Source organism: Fukomys damarensis, unplaced genomic scaffold, assembly GCF_012274545.1.
Source record: "Fukomys damarensis isolate Sample0158 unplaced genomic scaffold, DMR_v1.0_HiC HiC_scaffold_16, whole genome shotgun sequence".
Lineage (NCBI taxonomy): Eukaryota > Metazoa > Chordata > Mammalia > Rodentia > Bathyergidae > Fukomys > Fukomys damarensis.
This window is the reverse complement of record NW_022900928.1, coordinates 62,121,380-62,144,059: the sequence shown is the minus strand read 5'-3', so window position 1 is coordinate 62,144,059 and position 22,680 is coordinate 62,121,380. Positions and strand designations below refer to the sequence as shown.

Below are 22,680 nucleotides of genomic sequence, written 5' to 3'. Positions count from 1 at the left end.
AAAAAAAAAAAAAAAAAAAAAAAAAAAAAAAAACAGAGAGAGAGAGAGAAAGATCTATTTTTTCCATGTAAGAATATAACCATCTGTGACCCAGGTACAGGCCCCCCCCCAACAATCAAATGGCCAGAACCTTGATCTCAGGGTCCCAACCCTCAGAACTATGAGAAATACACTTCTGTTGCTTAAGGCATTCAGTTTGTAGCATTTGTTATGGCAGCCTAAACTGACTAATGCAATCACTAATCATTAGGAAATGCAAATCAAAACCACAATGAGATACAGACAAATAAGGAAGAAATAGACAAGTAGACAAAATAACACGTGTTGGTGAGGAGGTAGACAAATTTGAACTCTTGTATGTTGGTGGAATGTAAAATGTTGCGGATTCTGTGGAAATGGCATGGGATCCCCCCACCAAATTTTTAAAAATGAAAATACTGTATCATCCAGCAATTTAAGTATAGATCCAAAAAGTGGAAGCAAAGACTAAGATATTTATCCACCCATATTCATAGCATTTAAAATGTATTATTTTTCACAAAGGCTGAGGGACATAAGCAAACCACATGTCCATCAATGGGTGAATAAATAAACAAAATTTGATACACACATAAAGTGGAATATTATTCAGCCTTATAAAGAAAGAAAATTCTAAGACATGCTACAACATTGATGAAACTTGAGGACATTATGCTAAGTGAAATCAGCCAATCATAAATGGACAAATACTGCACAATGCCACTTAGCTGATACACAGAGTAGTGACATTTGTAAGACAGGAAGTAGAGTAGTGGTTGTTGAAGGCTGGGGCAAAAGAAGTGGGGAGTTATTGTTTAATGAGCACAGAGTTTCTATTTTACAAAATGAAAGGAGTTCTAGAGAACAGATGGTGGTGAGTATGGGGTTTCTCTTTGAGGGGATGAAAATGTTCTGAAATTAGTTAGTGGTGTTGGTTGCAAAGTTTTGTGAATATACTAAAACCCACAGAATTGTATGCTATAAATTGGTGTTTTGTGTGTGTGTATTTCAGTGGAACTGGAGATTGATCTCAGGAGCTTCACCCTGAGGTACATCCCCAGTACCCTCACCTTTTTTCTGTTTTGAGACAGGGTCTACTAAGTTGCTAAATTGCCCAAACTGGGTTTGAATTTGTGATCCTCCTGCCTCAGCCTCCCAAAGTGCTAGAATTATAGGCATATGGCATCACATAGACTTAAATTGGTAAATTTTGAGGTTAAACTAAATCTCAGTAAAACTATTTTTTAAAAATGTATTAATAAAGAAAAGGAAATCATTTTGAAGACATTCCTAGGGAATTTAAAACTAAAAAGGTCTATACAAACTATTAAAGAGTTCTCCTTGAACTCATATTTATCATTTATTGGGTATATAATCCATCACTGAAAACTGACTGCATCCTTAGAAGAGACTAAGTGGATGGAAAAGCTAAGATGAAGACACGTGAAATAAATTGTATAATGCAATTGCTCTGCAACATTTAGGTTCAAAGCTACAGTCATTTAGGTAACCTTTGTGTTGCTCTTGTATTTAGTATAATACCAGAGGAATTCCATAAATAACACTGTTTGGGGAGTTGATGGAATGAAAGCAAATAACAATTCCCCAGTAAGGGCATATTAAATTAATTGTTCAGTTAATTCTCCTGCCACTGTCCTTTGTGCAAGGGTCAAGACTACCATTTTGAACAGTTCACCTTGAGCCTAGGATAGAGAGATTTCTAATTTGTGAAAATGGTGCATCTGGATTTGTGCAGTACACAGACTAGACAGATATATGTAGTGACTTGAATAGGACAGCATCAATTTAAAAGAAAAATCAATAAACTTTAAAGTTTCTCTAATACAAGCCAGTAAGTACATACAGTTTCCCTTTTTGACAATCAAGAAAGAACATTGCTACCAAATATGCACTCCTAGGTACCTTGAGAAAGGAGAAGAAACAGTGGTCTGAGAGAACTTGTTCTACAGATTTTTGTGGACTTTAAATAGATAATTGGGGGAGGCAGATTTTAAAGTTGTATACAAAGTAAAAAGACTGAATTCACAGGGATTTCCCCAAGGAACAGCTTGTAGGAGGGCTAGAGGGGACTTTCAGCCAAGATTTGCTCAGCGGGGGTCCTGACAACTGAAGAAAGTCCTCTACTGAGAACTCAAGATTAGGGGGCACTACTTCTGTGCAGATATTACAGTCAAGACGTCATTAAATATACTGTGTCTGGCTCACTAACACACAAAAAGACTGTCAGCTTAGTTACAATCAATGAACCTTCCCAAGAAATAGGGAGGGAAAGAGAGTCCAAAATGTACACTATATTACTGGGTAATATAGCAATTACATATGCTTTCAAAAGAACCATGTCGTTACAGCTAGCAATTGTCCTTGCTGATTTCTTTATCACTGTCATACAGAGATGTGAACATCTCCCATTCATTCAGTCTGGTGGCTGGGAAGAGGATCTCTACCTTGTCGTGTTTCGTTTTCACTCTCTTTTTATCCAGTTGATCCTTATTAACTGCCATGATGCCTGAGCTCATTTCTCTTTTTGTCCATTGGTTTGGCAAATCACATACAGCAGTGATGCTAAGAATTTTTCTAGCATCTTATGGGTGTGGGTGGGAGGACTCATCATTCAGCCCTAAAGAACACAATGTCAAAAAGTAGTTTGAGGCTAAAACTAAAAATCTTTTTTTGTCAAAGGAAACAAGTTTCTCAATGCCAGCTGGTGAACATAATTGGTTCTCTGGTGGCGTTACTCACAGCTTTTCTCTCTGTGTATCTCTGCTTTTTTTTTTTTCTCCCTCTTTAGATACCTTCCATCTTGCTTGTTAAAAGCAAAGGATATTTCACAGAATTGGAATTCATTAGTCTTCCTAACAGAGGGAGTCTATTTAGATCTAAATTGGTGGTTAGCAAATATACAGATAATTCCCCCACATTCTTATTTATCTTTTCCAGTTCCGGAGACTATAGAAACAGATGCCTCAACGTCTGGCTGGAGGCTTTAGTCAATGGACTGGAATACAAAGGTATCTGGGATTCGGAATTGACAAAACTCAATAGAAACAAATTGAAACTCTTCACTGTTGAGTAGATTATCCCTATAATCAGATTTCCCTAAGGTACTCATAATAACCAGAAATTCTAAGACAAGACTGTAGTCTTTTATATAAACAAAACAGGAGGCAAAGCATTATAATAGAAGAGAGGTGCCATGATGAGAGATGGGCTAAAAGCTCTTCATTTCAAATGAAAGTTGCCAGCAGTTCTGTGGCTGGCAGATGTGTCAGACAAGCTCTCCTTTCCCACAAAGGAAGTCCTTGTCCAGGCAGAGTCTGTAAGCGATTCTATCATGTCCTTCCAAACTGCCTCTGCCTCTGGACCTATCTTAGCCCACCTAAATGCAACACAGACATTTGTAAAGCATATTCAGAGTGATGCTATCATCAAAAAAGACAATTCTAGATTGCTGCTTATTACTATTTTTAAAATTTATCTATTCATTTGACAAGTATTGACCCAGTGTGTTGGAAGTAAAATATATTGTGCTGCTTGTTGTGGAAATTATGACTAAGAATAAGAAAGTCCTTCCCTCAAGTAGCTTACAATAAATTAGGAAATGTGACATTTTAAAAGAAAATAGGTACATTAAGAAATAAATAGATTCTAGTGAATTGAAAAGAAGGAGACATCATTGTGCCTTTGGAGAATGGAAGAAAATTTCTTTGGGGAGCTGATATTTAAAGGACTATAGTATTGCGCAGGGAAAATGAAGGGGATGGTTTTCAGCTGAGGAAACAAAATGAGCAACATAGAGGCAAGAAACAACAGGGTGCTGGGTGTGGTGGTACATACCTGTAATCCCAACACTCTGGGAGTTTGAGACAGAAAGATCACAAATTTGAGCCCAGCCTGGATGTGTTAGTTACCGTCTCTCACTGCTGAGACAAAATACCTGACACTCAAAGTTTAAGGAGGAAAGGTTTATTTGTCTTAGAGTTTGTAGAGGTTTCAATCCATAATTGGCTGGCTCCAAGACAGGGTGGTAAAGGTGCAACAGTTCATGGTGACACAAGCCACAAAAGCAACGAGAGATGAGAGGGGAGTCGCAGAGAAGCAGTTCATGGCTCCCACGAGGCAGCAAAAGCAACAAGAGACTTTAAAACAGTGCCTTTTGGCTCCTTTTATTTTATTCAGACTACTGGGATTTGGGCGGTGCCAAACCACTTGCTCATATGTAGTGGTTTAGTGATCACACACCCTTAATCTAGCATCACACACTCTATAGCCAACCACCTCAGAAAAAGCCCTTCCTACAACTGAACGAAGCTAAGGGAGGACATCAAGACATAAGCCATAACACTGGGGAATTTAGCTACTTAGTGAGACCCTGTCTCAAAATACAAAATAAAAGTAGGGCTGGGGATGTAGCTCAGTGCAAAGGCCTTGGGTTCAATCCTCAGTACCACAGATCTAACGAACAAAAAATACAGACAAAAAACCAAGAGGTCTAGGGTTCTCTTTAACACTGAGCACATATTTAAGAGAACTGCTAAGGTAGTAGTGAGGAATAACACCAAAAGGATAAGATACAAGAATTTTCCAGACTGTTGTTTTGTTTGCTCTATTTTGTGACAGGGTCTCACTTTGTAGTTCAAGCTGGCCTTGAATTTACTATGTATCCCAGGCTGGCCTCGAACTCATGGTAATCCTCCTACCTCAGTTTCCCAAATGCTGGGATTACTTGTATGCACCACCATGCCTAGCTTCCAGACCTCTAAAAGAAAATTTGCTGTATCTAATAATATGATATGTCTAACATATTATAGAAACAAGTATATTTTCCAACAGTAGAAAAAAGCCCAAATAATACTGTTCTCCTTGTCTACCATAGGGAATTTGCTTTTAATTTCTTTTATAAAGTTAAGAAGAAAGAGTTCAATAAAAATTTTCAATTTGAAGTTGAGTGTGGTGGTGAACAGCTGTAATCTCAATACTTGGAAGGTTGAGGCAGGAGGATGACTGTGAGTTCTGAAAGAGTCTGACCATTGCCATTCCTGGCTGACAGGAAGCTACTTTAAGCCTCTTCCAATCTGCTATGCTAAAGATGTATAATCATGAATTAATAAGGCCACATAACCATGGCTACACACATCCCATCATTCCTCAGCCCTGTTCTTGACAGGCAACCACTACTCTGTGTACTTCCTGAAGCCTTGCCTCTGGCAGGTAGCCACAACTCCTTTACAATGAACTCTCGCCCTGGAAAGTCCCATTTTGCCCTTTTCCTTTCAGAGTCCTTCTTTGTGCTTATGACCCTGTAAGAGACCTTACAACCTATATGAGAGTTACCAGTCTTGTCTAAGTGCCAGGGTGGTGCCACTCAGGTTTGTTCTAAATAAAGCTGCCCTGACTGGTGAGCTCCTATCTTTTTCCCTAATAGTGTGGGAAGGGCTAGGGATTTAGCTCAGTGGTGCTGCCTCCTGCCTTGAAAGTGCAAGGTCCTGAGTTCAATCCCTGGTACAAAAAAAATCATCATACAACCTAACAGTGTAGGATATGCAGTGAATTCAAGGCTACACTACATAGCAAGACCAAGAACCCGCCTAAAAGCAAAACAAAACAAACCTCTGTATACTTTTCCTGAGGGAAAATAGTATAAAGACTTGCTGGGCAAGGTGGTATATGCCTGTAATCCCAGCACTCTGAGGCAGTAGGATCAAAAGTTCAAGTCCCACCTGGGAGATTTAGCAACTTAGTGAGACTCTGTCTCTAAATAAATAAATGAATAAGTACAGGCAGACAGACAGACAGACTTTACATATGGAGGCACGTGTTGGTAATCACAGCACTCATGAGGCTGATGCAGAAGGATGAGGCCACCTTGGGTTACAGAGAGTTCAAGTCTAGACTAGACTACATAGTGAGACTCTGTCTCCAAAAAAAAAAAGATCTTACTGTTTTCTTCTCATATTTATCTCCAAATAAATCTCTAAAGGAAAGCCCAAATAATTCTACTTTATCCTAATCAAATGAAGTCTGAAAGTAGAAGAAGAGAAATCTACATCTAGTCTTAATCTCTCACTGAAGGCTGGCTAACCCTCTGCCCTGGGGTTTCACATGACATGGTTCATATTGCATATCTTTATTCAAATCATGCTTCACCACTAGACAAGGTCTGGTAAGCAGAACAGTCATAATAACCCACTGACAACTAAATGGGAAAGAATAATATCTCTTTCAGCCAGATGAAGAATCAGCCCCAGGAAATTCAGTCTCCAAGATTCTAGTTCAATGTACAATTAAAAATATACTAAAAGAGTTTTCTATTAGAATTATGTGAGCCTAGACCTTTTGATGTGGGGTTTTTCCTATCATTAAACAGTACAAAGTGTGATCACAAAATACAGTGCATGCTTAAATTTTAAAAATGTACTACAGTAAAAGACACACTGCTGTGAAACCCCTTCAGAATACTCCCCTTGCTTTGAACACCCTTATCCCATTGTTCTTGTTACTTTCTGAAGCAGTTCTGGAACTTCTCTTTTGTGACGGCCCCTAATTGTGCTGTTGTGGCTGCCTTCACATCCTGAATCAATTCAAAATGTTTACCTTTCATAGTTTTGACCTGGGGAAGGCCTAGAAGTTGCACAATGGCAGATCCAGTGAATAAGATGGATGAGGACACACCATAATGGTTTTTTTTTTCCTTTTTATTGAGTTTATTGGTACAATCTAGGTATACAATACAGTTACATTCATTACTGGGATCCTGTACCTTCACATGACAGGTCTTGGTTTTCATTTTTTTCCCTTGTCCCTGCCCTCCCTTCAGCCCCTCCTCCCCTCCCCATTTACAAATGCTTTATTTCCATTTTTTCATTTTCTCATATTTTCTTCTTTTCCCTTATTCCCTTTCCCCTACCCTTCCCACTTTCCCTACACCTTTAGCCCTTTTCTTCCTATTTCATACTATTAATTATCCCCTTAGGATCTTGTGTACTATTATAGTTTTTCACACCAGAGAAACTATTCGGTATTTATACATGTGTGACTTATTTATTTCACTTACGCATATATCCTCAAAGGGGGTGAAGGGAGGGCAGGGACAAGGGGAAAAAATGAGAACCAAGACCTGTCATGTAAAGGTACAAGATCCCAATGATGAATGTAACTGTACTGTATCCCTAAAATGTACCAATAAACTCAATTAAAGCTGAAAAAAAGAGTATATCCTCGATATGTATCCATTTTCCTATGAATGACTCTAATTTCTCATTCTTTATGGCTGAGTAGTATTCCATTTTATAGAAAAACAACATCTTCTTTATCAAGTTTCCAACAGATGGGCAAATGGGCTGTTTCCATGTTTTAGCTATTACAAACTGTGCTGCTATAAACATTGGTGCGCGTATATCACTGTGGTATGATTCTTTTAATTCTTTTGGAAAGATATCCAGCAGAGGAATGGCTGGTTCAAATGAAACCTCTAGTCCCAGCTCTTTGAGGTATCTCCATATTGATTTCCACAGTGGTTGCACAATTCTGCACTCCCACCAGCAATGGAAAAGGGCTCCTTTCTCCCCACAATCCCACCAATATTTGTTATTGTGTGATTTCTTGATGGCAGCCATTCTTTGTGTGGTGAAATGTTTTGAATTGATTTAAGACATCAAGGAAGCCACAAAAAGACACTCATCAAAGAGGACTACCAGAACTCCTTAAAAAGTGGCAAGAATGATGGGACTAGTATGTTTGAAGAGAAGAGAGGGAGTAGTTTGAGGAGAATTAATGGCAATGTGTCTTTATTGTAATAGTTTAAAATTTTTTAATGTAAACATTCACCATATATAATAGTCACCTCATATTTTCTGTTTCAGGACTAGTACTTTTACTAGTATTAGTGGGAAAATAAAATTGGAAAATATTTCAAATTTGTTTTTAAAAGGGATTAATTTTTTTAGTACCATTTACAATTTGTTTTTTAAAAGGGGTAATTTTTTAGTACCATTTAAATATTCCCATTTACCAAGAAACAATTGATTAAGGGTTTATGTGAACTGGAAGAAAATTACATAAAGTAACCTGTACCTGATTAAACACATAAAGAATCAAAACCCTATGCTCTAAGTCTCAAATTTAGTTTTTCATCAATTTCAATGCATAATTATCAATAAAAAACTTAGAAATTTTATGATTCATTGCACACCCACTAAGATATTAACATTTAAACTCCATTACAATAAGTTAAAGAAAAGTTACTAAATTATTTTTTATCTTTTGATTTTTTTTGTTTGTTTTTTTTTCTTTTTGGTTTTTTGGGGGTTGGGTTTTGTTATGTATTTGAGGTTGGCCTCCAACTCATGGCAATCTTCCTACCTCAGCCAACCAAGTGCTGAGCTTACAGGTCCATATGCCATGCCTGGCAAATTTTTTTTTTCGCAAATCATTTTTTAAAAACACATTAAACTGATAACCTTCTGTTGTGAAATATTTTATATACATAAAGGTAAAAATTGAAGATAAAAGTAGCAAAAAAATGGGGAGCAGGTAAATGGATTACTCTTTTAAATTTTATATATTTTATGTGAAGTGTTATAGATTAATTATAATTATACTGGAATAAGTTAATAATGAATATGAAAATCCTGAAGACTTTCTAAAAATAATATAAAATGGACAGTAAGAAAGCTAAGAGAAGAACTAAGATAAAATATTTAAAACATTTAAAAAATTTTTATTTTAAAACTAGGAGTGGTGGCATGTACCTATATAATCCCACCACTCTGAAAGACTGAGATAGGAGGATTACAACTTCAAGTCCAGCCTGAACCACTCAATGAGACTCTGTTTCAAAATATAAAAATACAAAGAGCTAGGGATATAGGTCAGGGCAAAGACTCTGGGTTCAATCTCTAGTAAAGTGCAAAAAAATTTTTAAAAATAATTGCTAAAAATGTAAAACTGTCTAAAATAAGGCAGAATATGAGAAACAAAAGAACAAAATGAGAAATGGAAATAAAGTATTTGTAAATAGGGACAGGAGGAGGGGGCAAAGGGAGGTCAGGGGTAAGGGGAAAATATGAGAACCAAGACCTGTCATGTAAAAGTACAAGATCCCAATGATGAATGTAACTGTACTGTATACCTAAAATGTACCAATAAACTCAATGAGGAAAAAAACCAAAATGAGTTATTCTACATGAATAGTAAAAAATTATGAGATTATGTTGGCAAGTAGATTAAATACTACAAAAATACTACAAGTAAAATACTTGATCTCAACTAGGTGGCACACACTTATGATCCTATAAGTGGGGAGGCTGAGGCAGGAAGATTGCATGTTCAAGGCCAGCCTGGGCCACATAGTGATAGAAGATTTTAGTAGCACTATCAACCATTTATTGAATCAATATTTGTAAAGCAGTACACCCTTTTATTCAGTATTATACTGGAGTTCCTAGGCAGTACGACAGGCAATAAAAAGAAACAAAGGTATCAAGATAGAAAAGGAAAAAGTAAAACTATCTTTGCTCATTGACAACATGATCTCCTGCATAGAAAATCTGAAAGAATATATAGAAAAGTCAGGAAAAGAGATGTCAGTATCACAGGATCTAAGGCCAATATATACAAATTAACTGCACTTTTGTAGGCTAGCAACAAACAACTAAATTCAAATTTAAAATATTATTTATAAAAGTGAAAGAGGAATTGGGAATAGAAAGTAAGAATTGAGATGTGTTATATACATATATCACCCCCCCCCGCTATGGTGAATGTAATCATTATGTACTGCAAATATGTACTAATAAATATTTTTAAAAGTAAATAAATACTATATTTACAACAGCAACAAAAACAGGAAATACTTAAGGATAAATTTAACTGAATATGTGCAGCACATCAAAAGCTAGAAAACATTAAGGGAAGTTTAAAAACTAAACAATGGTGATAAACAATAAAGCCATGAATCAGATGACTCAATATTGTTAGGCAATTCTTTTCAAACTGATCTATGGATTTCAATGCAATGCCAATCAAATTTCCAAAATATTTTTTAGAGATTAGTAAATTAATTCTAAAGTTTATATGTAAGTGTAAAGGATCTAGAAAGTCCTAACAGTTTTGGAAAAGAAGAATGAAATTGGAAGGCTTACACTATCTGATTTCAAGATTTCTGTAATGCTACAGGACTTGAAACCGTGTGGTATTGGATTGAGTAGATATATGGATAAGCTGGTTTAGAAAATAGTCCAGAAATAGGCTCAAAATATATAAAGAACTCTCACAACTTGGCAATAAAATAATAATCCACTGTAAAAAGAGGAATAAATATTTAAGCAAATACTTAATAAAAATATATAATTGGCAAATAAAAGATGTTTAGTAACATTAGTATTTAGGCAAATAAAAAGTTTTAAAAATCGAGATACTACAAATCTACTGGAATAGTGAACATTAAAAAGATTGACTATATCAGGGTGGAGGATTTAGCTTGAAAGAAGCAAGGACCTGAGTTCAATCCCTGCTACCAAAATAAGAAAAAAAAAGATTGACTACATCAAGTGCTGGTGATGATATGGAGAGACTGGAACATTCATCCTTTTTTTGGGAACTGGAGATCAAACTTGGGTCCTTGCATCTTCAAGGCAGGTGGCAGAACCACTGAGCTAAATCCCCAGCAATTCATCCATTTTAAATGGAATGAAAAATGACAACAGCCACTTCAGAAAAACAGCTTGATGGTTTCTTATAAAATTATACACAAATTTATCACATAATTCAGCAATACCACATCTAAGTATCCAAAAGAAATAAAAATGTATGTAAATGTTTAATATGGCTTTATTAATAATTGCCCCCAAATGGGAACAATTCTCATGTCCAACAACTGGTAAACAGACAAAGAAAATGTAGTACACATGAACAGTGGACTCCTACTACTGAAATATGCAACAACATGGATGAATCTGAAAGGCATTATGCTAAGTGAAAGGAGTCAGATGCAGAAGGGAAAATACTGTAAAACTACATTTATATGACATTCAGGGGAAGTCAAAGCGATAGGTGAAAATCAGGTCAGTAGGTGCCAGGGACTATAGTTAGAGAGAAATAAATGGCTTTAAAATATGAATTTCAGGGCTGGTGATTTAGCTCAGTGGTTTCGATGCCTGCCTTGCAAGTGCAAGGACCCGAGTTTGATCCTTGGTACCAAAATAAATAAATAAATAAATAAATAAATAAATAAATAAATAAATAAATAAATAAAGATGAATTTCATTCTATGCAATTTATACTTCAATGTTTTAAATGCATCAAAATCTGTAGGATACAACTAAAATTGTGTTAATGGGGCAGTAAATGCTTATATTAGAACAGAAAAAGTTTTAAAATTACGTGTCTACATTAAGAAATTAATTTGGGGGAAAAAAAAAGAGAGAGACAGCCAGGTGCATGCCTGGATTCCCAGCACTCTGAGGCAGGAGGATGGCTGAGTTGGAGGCTAACTTGTGCTACATGAATTCAAGGCAAGCCTGAACTATATATGGAGTCCATTTTCTTAAAGAAACAAACAAAAGGGCTGGGATGTGGTCACACCTGCCTGGCAAACACAAGTTCCTGAGTTTGATCCCCAGCACCAAAAAACAAACAAAGAAAATAACAAACAAGAAAAAAAAAAAGAAAAAGGAAGGAATAAAAAGGGGAGGTGAAGCCAAATTAAACACAAAGTAAGTAAAAGAAATAATAAAAATAGAAGCAGATATCAGTGAAAGAGAAAACAAATAATATAGAAAATTACAAAGCCCAGATTTGACTCTTTGAAAAAGCAAATAAAATTGCTAAATGCTTGGCAACATTGGTCAAGGAAAAAATATGAGAAACAAAAAATTACCAACATGAGGCATAAGTCAGACATGGTGATGCACTCCTGTAATCCCAGCACTCTGGGAGGCTGAGGCAGTACAGCAGGTTTGAGCTCAACCTGGGTAATTTAGCAAGAAATCCTGCCTCAAAACAGGGCTGGAGCCGGTGATTTAGCTCAGCAGTTCGGTGGCCTGCCTCGCAAGTGCAAGGACCAGAGTTCGATCCCTGGTACCGGAAAAAACAAAAACAAAAACAAAAAACAAACAAACAAAAAAAACCCAGGGCTGGAATTGTAGCTCAGTGTGATGTTCAATCCACACTACCACAAATAAACAAATAAAAACAAAACAAAAACAATGTGAAGCATAAAGGTGGCCATATATATCACTAGAAATACTATAGATATTGAATTAATAAAAAGGGAAACTATGAACAATTTGAAGACAATAAATTTGGCAACTTCAATGAAATAGTCAAATGCCTTTCACTAACACAAATTACTGGGCTAGAAATGTAGCTCAATGGTACAGTGCTTATCTATCATAAAAGGGGCCCTAGGTTTGGTCCCTAGTAAAGCACACCCACCCCCAAAAAAAGTCAAGACAAGGAAAAACTTAAACCCAAACACATCTCATATGAAGCTTTAGAACTTAAAAAAACTAATCACTGATGGATGAAATCAGAATTGTATTTGTCTATGGATGGAGGGGATGAGAACAGACTAGGAATGGAATAAGGGGTCTTTCTGGAAATGATGGAAATCTTTAATACCTTGACAGAAGCACAAATTATAAAGGTGTGCAATGATCAAAATCATTGATCAAACTGTATTCTTAAAACCTCTATACTTCAATGCATATATATATGTATATATATACATATATATATACATATATATATCTTAATTTCAAAAAATGAAATGGGGCTGTAGCTCAGTCATAGAATATCTGCTAACCATATGAGAAGTTCTTGGTTCAATTCCCAACACAGAAAAAGAAAGTTTTGTGAATTAAATTGTAAAACAATTATTAAACTACTTTAACAAAATTCAAAGTCTGTTTTTAACAGAAATCAAGACAAATCTGGGATCTACTGATATTGAAAATTTGTAATTAGGAAACAGGAGGAAGAAGAAGGAAAAGGCAATAATAATCTTCAAGGCTATCATTTATAGAAGGCTTACTAATAACTCTGCTAACAGCTTTACAGAAGTTTTCTCATTTTCTTCCTATGACCTATCTTTCAGAAATAACAGAAAGGGCTGCTTTAATAAACAAGTACTCCCTGCCATTCTTGGCAAACACTTTAGACATAAAAGCCCTTTTATAAACTCATGGTACTAGGGCATTTTTCTCTTTCAAATTTCAGGCAATAAACAAGAGATCTTTTCTTATATCTACTATTTCCACTAATAAATGTGACACAGGAAAACACACCTACTACCATCCTGGATTTCAGCAATATTCATAAAATATGTACTATGATCTATAACCACGATTCCTAAAACATCTTAATTACATGATATTTCTATACTATGTCTTATCCCTGTAAGTAGGAGGCAAGAAAGCATGATTTGCCAAATAAATATTTTACCCCATGCCAACTGCTAAAATGAATCTAGCACGACTTCTCCAGAAGTTCAACTAGTCTTAAGAATAAAATCTCTTCCAGGTTTCTGCATAAACTGCAGGTAGCTTTAACCAAGGGGAATAAGAATAAGAAAGGACAAGGCGGTCCTTACCACATCCAGCACAGCATGGACAAACAAGTCCAGGTAGACTGTGGTGGGCTCACCCCAGTTGTGAACTGGTCTCACTTCCTTGTGATATTGCTGTAATAACTGCTTGGTGAGGTGACGCAGGGCAGAATTCCTGGGATGAGGCATATCTGTGGCTAGAATTCCTGGAAAAGAAAACTTTCACTGTGAAGATGAAAATATAAAGCATCTTTAGGAGATTTTAGATAGTTCAGAATGTGCTAGCACTTCACAGAATATAGTCTGCACACATTCACAGCTAGCTACTGGGCTCTTTGGCAGACACTTATTTAAAGTAAGTGAGTGGCCTAAGTGTCCAATATGGAAATCTCATTGTAAAGACAGGTAAATCAACCCATCTCCAAAAGTGCATACTACACCTACAATTCCATCTAACAGCAATCATGCATCTTGGGAACAGAATTCTTTCATTATTCCTGTATTACCCTCCTCCTGGCACAGGGAAGAAACCCACCTGTACACTTAGCCAAATCTTAATTCCCACTTTATTTTTCCTTTTAACTTTTCTATTTGTAATGGGCAAACTACTGAACCCAAAGAAATCTGCATGCATTTCTAAATAATAAAATTAATGAAGCCAGGCGTTGTGGCTCATGCCTATAATTCCAGCACTTGGGAGGCTGAGGCAGGAGGATTGCTGTGAGTTCGAGACCAGCCTGGGCTACATAGTGAATTCCAGGTCAGTCTCAACTACATAGTGAGACCCTGTCTCAAAAAAAAAAAAAAAAGGAAAAAAAATAAAATTAATGAATTCCAATACATACTTTTCTTCTCAAAAGTCTCTTTTCTCACACTGTCTACCTTTAAGTAAAATTCACTTGTCAGAAAATGAGATCTTTATTTTGGGAAAATTCTATCCAGTTCCAGGGAACAACTATTTCCTCTGACCCAGGAATCTTGATTTGTAGAGGAGCAGTGATTGGTGCTAAGGCACAGGAGGCCAGGGGACAAAAGGCAAGAGAAATGAGCACCAACAATTGGAAGTGACAAATTTGTGAGGGCTCTCTCTGAATTGCAAAAAGATATTTTGTTCACAAGCTTTGCCAGCCCTTAGGGGATTCAAAGCTTCGCTAAGTCATTGGACTGAAGCAAATTGCACACCTCCTGACATGGTGCGTGATGAGCTCTATCTGTAGTGTCCGCCTGTGAATTTGCCTGGGCTCTCACTGGTTTTGATGGTTATTTTGATGAGCTGCTGAAAGCATGAGGGGTCCAGCAGGAAACTGTAAATGAGATCGCTTCTCCCTGTGCGACAATCCTGTTTATGCCCATTTCTTTATGAATGATGTCGTGTCACTTGCCACCACAGGCAGCAATTTCTATGATTTATCAATGTCAATGTGACCAAAATACTAACAACAGTGCTGGAGGTGCAATCCCAGACTCATTGCAGGCAGTGGAATATCCACTTTCATTACCATTAGAACTGAGAATCTAATGAGCATTGTAACTCCCTAACTATTCACCCAAGAAGATGCCTAAAATGGCATCAGGTATTCAGGCGTGCAGGACTAAGGTGAGTGGCTCACATCAGGTATCATTTTTAGGGGTTTTGTGAACTGTTATTGTCAAAAAGTGTGCTGTGAATCTCTCCATCTGAGACCATTTCTCAATGGAGCACTCCAAGCGGGGGAGGGGGGGTCAGGAACATAAAGCAAAGTTGGCCCAATGTTCTTCCTACAAATTTCGCTTTGGGCAGCCTCATTTTTACCTCGCTTGGAAGCTCCCAATTCGAGTCTCAGTTGGGGAAATGCTGAAATGTGCGTGATTCAATACAGGAAACTATCCAAAGCAGCATTAAACATAATTCTGAGAAATAAATGTGTGGTGCCTCAAAAAAGATTCTAATTCCCCTCTGCTACCTTTTCTAAGAATCGGTCCCTAGGTCTCCTGTGGATAAACACATATTTTCTAGAATCAAAGCCTTAGGTAAAAAGAGAAAGTTCTGGAAGCTAGGACCGGGAACAAAAGAGAAACAAGTAATGAAAAGAGAAAAATTATAAGCAAATGGAAGTGTACTTAAAACCAAAAGGAGAAAGAGTTCTTTGTTTAAGATGGGAAGAAATAATAAATTACATTTCTACTATGAATGCAAATTTGCCTGAGGAGAAAGATCAATTATAGGAGAAAGATTAAGGATTTAAGTGACCATTAATTAACAGTAAATGATGCCCCTTGAAAGCTAATGTGACATTCACACAAGCACTAAATGACTCACAGTTCAATGATGTTTCAACAGACACTGATGGAAGCTATCAACAGACCCAGGCTAACACTGCCTTCCTGAATGCTAATAATCAGCTTCAAATAGTTCACTTGTACAATCTCTGGAAAGTAGAATGTATTAGGGACTGAGTTGTGAAGCACTTGTAGACGAAGAGAAATTTAAACAGAAGAAGATAAGAATACAAGGGGAAGGGGATGAAAAAGGAATTAAGATGTCTTCCATACATGTATCAACTCGCCATGAATCATGCGATTATTCTGTACTGCACACATGTACTAATGTACTAATAAAAATAAAAGGTAAAAAAGAACATAATAGTACAATAGAATTATTCCTTTGTTTTCCTTCTTCTAATGAGTTACTCTCTCACATACACTTATCTTAAAGTGTTTAGGGCGCTTTAATGAAAAGAGATATTCTTGGCTTCGTATGTATCTTTATAAGAGAGTTAGACATATATCTGAGAGGTTACAAGGAAATATGCAATTTAGCTGAATGGTTCTACTGAATCCCTAGTACTACCTGAATGCATACTGTATGCTGGCAGAAGGCTAACCCCTTTGTATGAATGATCTGGTAACAGTTACAATAATCTTATTAGCTAGTATTTTACAGCCCTATCAGAAGTGTATAATTACTGAAGGTGAGGGCCCACAGGCTTAGTGAGGTCAGTACTGACCAAGGCCACACAGCTTGCAAACAAAGGGGCTGAAACTTAAGTGCAGGTAGTCTGGATCCAAAGCCTAAGCTCTTCAGCAGGGCACTGCACTGACCTGCCTTCTGGAGATTATTAGGAACAGCAGTGAGGAAACCTTCAGAAAGGAAGGCTGACTGTAGGTGACTAGGTAGAAACAGCAAGGTTATCCCCCACTTCCTTCCTTTTTTTCTTTTTTGGGCCAGGGCTATTTTTTATATGTGTGGTTTCAGGTCAATAACATATTTGCATTGTACCTTGAAACTTCACAGTCTTACTTGATCTTTGTGAATATCCAAAAAATAAGCTATCATATGGAAACTGAAAGCTGAAAATATTCATTGACTTACTCAGGTGGCCAGTGACACTGAAACTGGAGCTAGACCTTCTTCTAACCCAGTATACAATCAGCAGCCACGTATTAGTGATTGACTCAATGTTCTTACATTTACCAATCATCTCAATAGTAACCCAGGACAGATTTCCTTGCCTCAAGTGTCCTCAGTATGATTTATGGTAAAGTACTTGTTATTAGACATGATTAAAACCCTTCTATGATATGTTTAGAGGAAAAAGCAAGCATAAATAAAAAACACTAGAAAAGATATATCAGTAAGAAGAATTTCTTCTGTTTTCTATCTTTATTTTTCTATTTTATCTTAGCTTAATGTTGACACTTATTTTCTGCTAAGAAATTCATTTTGAGGGGGTGGGATTTAGCTCAGTGGCACTGCACCAGACTTACAAGTGCAAGGTCCTGAGTTCAATCCTCACACACAAAAAAGAAATTTATTTGGCATTTAATGAAATTTCCTCTATTTTATTTTTCTAATTAAGGTATGCCTTTTATCCTTTAATGTAAACATCCAGGATTCTTCTACTTATAATAAGGAGTATAAGAAAATAATAATATTTTCTTCTATATCCAAAAGTAAAATAATTTCCAGTTTCTTTTTTAAAAATGTTTTCAGTTTCTTGGCTACCTTACTCATCTCTGTAACTGAGTCATTTCACTTCCAGTCACATTTTAAAACTTGAGAATTCAGACAAAAGATCTAGGAGACCCCCCAAGAAAGTAGGGCGTTGGGAAACACCCGCACAATTACAAAGCCATGATGTGTCCACATTTGTAAAGAATAAATTATTTACTAAATAAAACAGTTCAACAAAGAAGAGTTAATAACAGCACCATGGAAGAATAGTTCCAGAAATTTAGAAAGTTTCTAGGGTATTTTAAAGAGGAGTTGTAAACTCAACACCTGCAAGTTTTTAGTACTTGTCCTTAGACATACACTTATCACCCATATAGATTTTGTAAGGCTGGGTATAAACTCCGTAATACCAAAATATATACACATGTCTATATCCATGAGAAATTCAAAGAACTCTTTCTCTAGGCTGCTAAAAGCTTATAATGAATCCAAGACTATTTCGGATAATAAAAATATATTTGCTATACATAAAAGCAAATCTGAAAAAGAATGCCCAAAATCTTGCAAACTGCTGCAGAGAATATGATTTCTAGAGAAGCAGAGTCATCAAACAATTACAACATTTTAGAGCCAATTCAGCTGTACCCAAAAATCCTCACCATGGGATACTATACACATCTGTAATTATAGGAACAAAGTCAGAAACAAATCATTGATTTTTGTGTGGCTTCACAGAATTCACATTTCACAGACAATGAATAAAAGTGAACAACTGATATATTGTCTCTAGCTTCCACTTGATGCCTCGTAAAAAGATTAACAGGACTCACCTGTGGCAGCCACCAGGATGCAGGGCCACAGAAGAGCCATCACACTTGCCAATGTTCTTGGGCAGGTCCCAAAGAGGAGAAATGCAAACTTGCCGACTGGATGGAATGTCACTCAATTTTTCATTACAGAGTTCCTCTCCACTCTGTTCCGTTGGCTAGTTTGTGCTGTTTTGTGAACACTGAATTGGACCAAGACAATACCAGCACTACACAAAGGTTTTGGAATTGATGCCATCATGAACCCTCTTAACTTCTCCACTTGGTCCTGCCCCAGCATCAGATGATGGCCAACAGTTCCATCTTCCTGACAGGAGATAGCTAAGTGAATAATGTAATATAAGAGGAGCCCCTGAGGAGAGGAAATTCCACACTAATATGATTTCCTTTACAGCCTTTACCTAAGGCAATGCTCTTGCTGACATTTAGGACACTAATTTCATTAATAATTGAAGTCCAAATAGCTTTCCTAAATCAGACCTATGCAGTAACATCTTCAGCATTTGAAATGGGACTCTTGAATTACACAAAGCTAATGGTAACTTGGTATTGTCTAATTAGGAACAACTGCAAACAATACAATGGGAAAAGTGCTTTTTGTATTTCCTAAGCCTCTTTAATTAAAAGAAATATTGATTTTTGATAAATAAGAGTGCTTTTTAAATATTCACTGACCACAGTTCAGAAAACAACTACCTAAGAGAATGTTTCTAGGCCCATTGAAGATAAGTATTAATGATTGACATCACTCAATACATTTTTTTGGCTGTGTGATTGAATACCCATTTGCTCTTCATTCTTAAGGAAAAGAGCATACATAAGAACTCTTTCAGCCGCCGGGTATGGTGGCACACACCTGTAATCCCAGCACTCAGGAGGATGAGGCTGGAGGATCGCTGTGAGTTCAAGACCAGCCTGGGCTACATAGTGAGTTCCAGGTCAGTCTCAACTACATAGTGAGACTCTGTCTCAAACAAAACAAAACAAAAAACTCTTCCATTGGTAGACTCCCTAAGTCGGTGACGGTGAAACTTTTAGAGCTTTAAATGATAACAAACAACCTGCTGCGGCATGTGTGCCATAGATTTGCCTCCACTGCCCTAGGTGCTCTAGAAACAAAACCCAAATTTCGTACCATTCCCAACATCTGCCTTTTTATTATAAGTGGAAGTGTAGAGGCACAGGCTTGGACTAAAATTCTGCATGGCAAAATGAGGATAGGGGAAGTACATACTGGATTTTTGTTCTACTAATTACTTAGTCCATTTGTTTACAGTCTAAGAAGATCTCTATCTAATTTTCATCTACCAATAAAACACAGCCTGATTGTTTCCTATTGATGGTGAAGGGAGTTGCAAATATGAAGAGGAGAAAATGAGGATGGCTGACTCATATAGTGTGGAACTAGTTTTGGAGGTATCAGAATGAATTCATGATTTTCAGTATATTTGTGTGTGGAAATGTGTGTATATGCACATGTTCATACATACAGATATATACCTTAGTGTTGTTCTTCAGAGGGCCAGGATCAACAAGAATGGGCTCACCTGGCACCCAGATCTTAGTTTCTAAACGTCAGAGTCATCTAACAGCAAGAAATGGAGAATTGACTGATGCCGGAGCTGATGCAGGGAAAGTATAAGAGCCTAGAACATCTTGTTCCAGAAAGCAAATCAGCACTAAAAGTAGGATAGGTACATGATAAAAGGATATAGAAATCCACTTAAAGGAACCAAATCTGGGACAATTTGAGCATAAAATCAATAATGATAGTAACAAATTATAACCCACTAAATAAAACTGTGACTCAAAAATTTACATTGATTTAAATAAACACATGAATGGGACAAAGGAAAGTGTTTTCTTAAATTAGAAACCCAACTAATAAATGTAGAAGGAATAATGGAGTGTGTGGATTAGGTAGTATAATATGACAATGTTGATTTCCTAAATTTTTTTTTTTTGATTCGGGGGATTGACCTCAGGTCCCCGCACTTGCAAGGCAGATGGCAGAACCACTGAGCTAAATCCCTGGCTGATTTTCTAATTTTGATTGGGTTGAGCTTATATAGAGGAGTGTCCTTGTTTATAAAAATCATAACAGTACTCAAGGGTGGAGGCAAGCTGTGAAGGTACTTATTTGCAGATAGTTGCATGAGAGGCGAGGAGTTCTTTCTACTTTCCTGTAAATTTTGCTGCTCATTTGAAAATATTTCAGAAGAAAAAAATTAAATTTAAGCTGGTGGAGGAACCCTGATTCAAAGTTATGGGAAGTGTATTTGAGAACTACCGTTTAGAGACAGTGGACAGATAAATGGGGCTTTATCAGAGATGAGCTTGTCCCGGAGCAATCCAGCAAAAGCCATGCTCTTTCCCATATTTCCCCCATCTTCTTCTCTGTCTTCATCTTGCTCAATCTGTATCATTTATTATATCAAAAAGTGAATAAGCAACAATAACAAAAAAAAAGAGATGAGCTCACCAAGGGGTTCATCTGACCTTCAAAAAGTCCTGGCACTTTGTATAAGTTCTCTGAATTGTCACATTCTACCCAAGAAGAATCAGGACAAGAGCCTGATTCTACAAGCCTCTCGCAGTGCAGCTATGTAGGTAGCACTTCTATGGAAGAGAATGCAGAAGCTGCCCTTTTTGCAAAGATATAATTGAGATGATGATCGACATATTCTTGCCACGCATTTTAGTAAGCCATGACTCTAAGTTAATCCTTCTGGGACATGCTTCCCCTCCCTTTTCTCTGCACTCACTCATATGCCCATCTGTTGTTACTGGAAGGCTAACGCTAATGATGTGTAATACAGGTGCATTATGACCTTCATTAGCTAATTTAACAAGTCTGATGATCCTGTCCATTATAGCTCTTGGCTGATGAATCCTGCCAAGGTGGGAGAGATTTTATGTGAGTGACTTCTTCAAATATTCACTGGTCTTTCCTTGATGGCCCTGCTGTGTACTGTCTGGGGACTAAAATCTTCCTTTTCTAACTTTACTGTCCTATGGGAGTTTAGTTTGCTCATTCAATACTTTTAGATTTGGTATTAACCAATGCCTCAGCCTTCAATTTTTCATGAAAATGGTCTCTTCTCTCTTCTTAATAGCACTTCTCATGTCAAGAAAGCTTTTTATTCACATTGTATCCAATTATTCCCTTTACACATTCAGGCCTTTCAAGCAGATCCATATATTTAAGACAAAACTTGGAGCCATGCGTTCGTTGATAGGCATTCAGGCCACTTAAGTAATATTGTTTGAGCAAAACAAAGACTTCACCTGGGATTTCAATCGGCCACCCTCTGACAGCAGCTCAGGCCAGGCCCATCATTGTGAGAGTACCTAGAAGTGTGTTTCTACCAGAAGCCCTCTCTCCACAGCCTCGTGAGCCCTTGCACTCTGTGTCTCCATTATTTCCAAGAAGATATGGCACCTCTTAGATGGACCAATGTCTTTCAGAAGCAGGGTTATTATGCAAACATAATAAGGAAGTGTTTATTATGCAAACAGCAACTGAGTTATGTGTCCTTTAAGACTACTAAATAGTTTTTAATTACTGCTATATCAGTAAATCCCATAAATATGCAAATGCAATTAGTTCACAAAATAGGCCTTAAATATCTTTATTCCTCTCCAACAAAGTTCTTTGAAGTTAATCGCTAACTCTCTTTGTTCGTCTCCTTTGCACTCGTGCTAAAATTGACAGGAATTTTGACAGATGTACATATTCAGGGAGAATCAAATTTTCTGAGCACATCTGGTCAGGCTGGAGGAGAAAAGCAGAAATGGACACTCTAGCCAAATTCAAATGTTTAATGAAGAGAGTCCCATATGTAATTTCTGGTACTCCATAGTGTCGTTTTTTAAAATAAATATCAGTCTAACCACTGAGGCAGCATTTCAAGCCCAAATCCACACTCAGTATTTGATATTCCTCTAGATCAGAATTTCATGTTTAATAATAATAAATATTTTATAGTCATAAATAAAGCACATATGAAGCCTCCCGTTGCCCTGACCCTTTATGATTTGTATCTCTTGGCTTACTAAGAGAAGTCATGGACCAAGGAGCCAAAGTCCCAGGACTTAGAATCATTCTCTCTGTGTCATCTCTCACCTCTATCACTTGTGCCCATGGCCTTGACCAAATTGCTTTCAGTTTCTAAGCTTTAGTTTTCACATCTGTAAAAAGAGTTTTGGGGCTTGGGGTGTAGCTCAGTGGTACTGCAACTTCTTGGCAAGTGTAAGGCCCTGATTTCTATCCCTCATACCAAAAAAACAAAGAGTTTAATTATCATGGAATTAGTTTTTGATGGCTATGTAACATT

General features: G+C 36.9%; 1 protein-coding gene across 4 annotated transcripts in view; it reads right to left on the bottom strand.

Moving 5' to 3' along the window:
- The window catches only part of Htr3b (5-hydroxytryptamine receptor 3B), a 62,541-nt gene that overhangs the window by 19,209 nt on the left and 20,652 nt on the right, over positions 1 to 22,680 (bottom strand). For all 4 annotated transcript variants that reach the window (XM_019208217.1, XM_019208215.1, XM_010629446.1 and 1 more), the window contains one exon: positions 13,628 to 13,788. In XM_019208217.1, the coding sequence (XP_019063762.1) occupies positions 13,628 to 13,788 (161 nt within the window). The remainder of the gene's footprint in view (positions 1 to 13,627; positions 13,789 to 22,680) is intronic.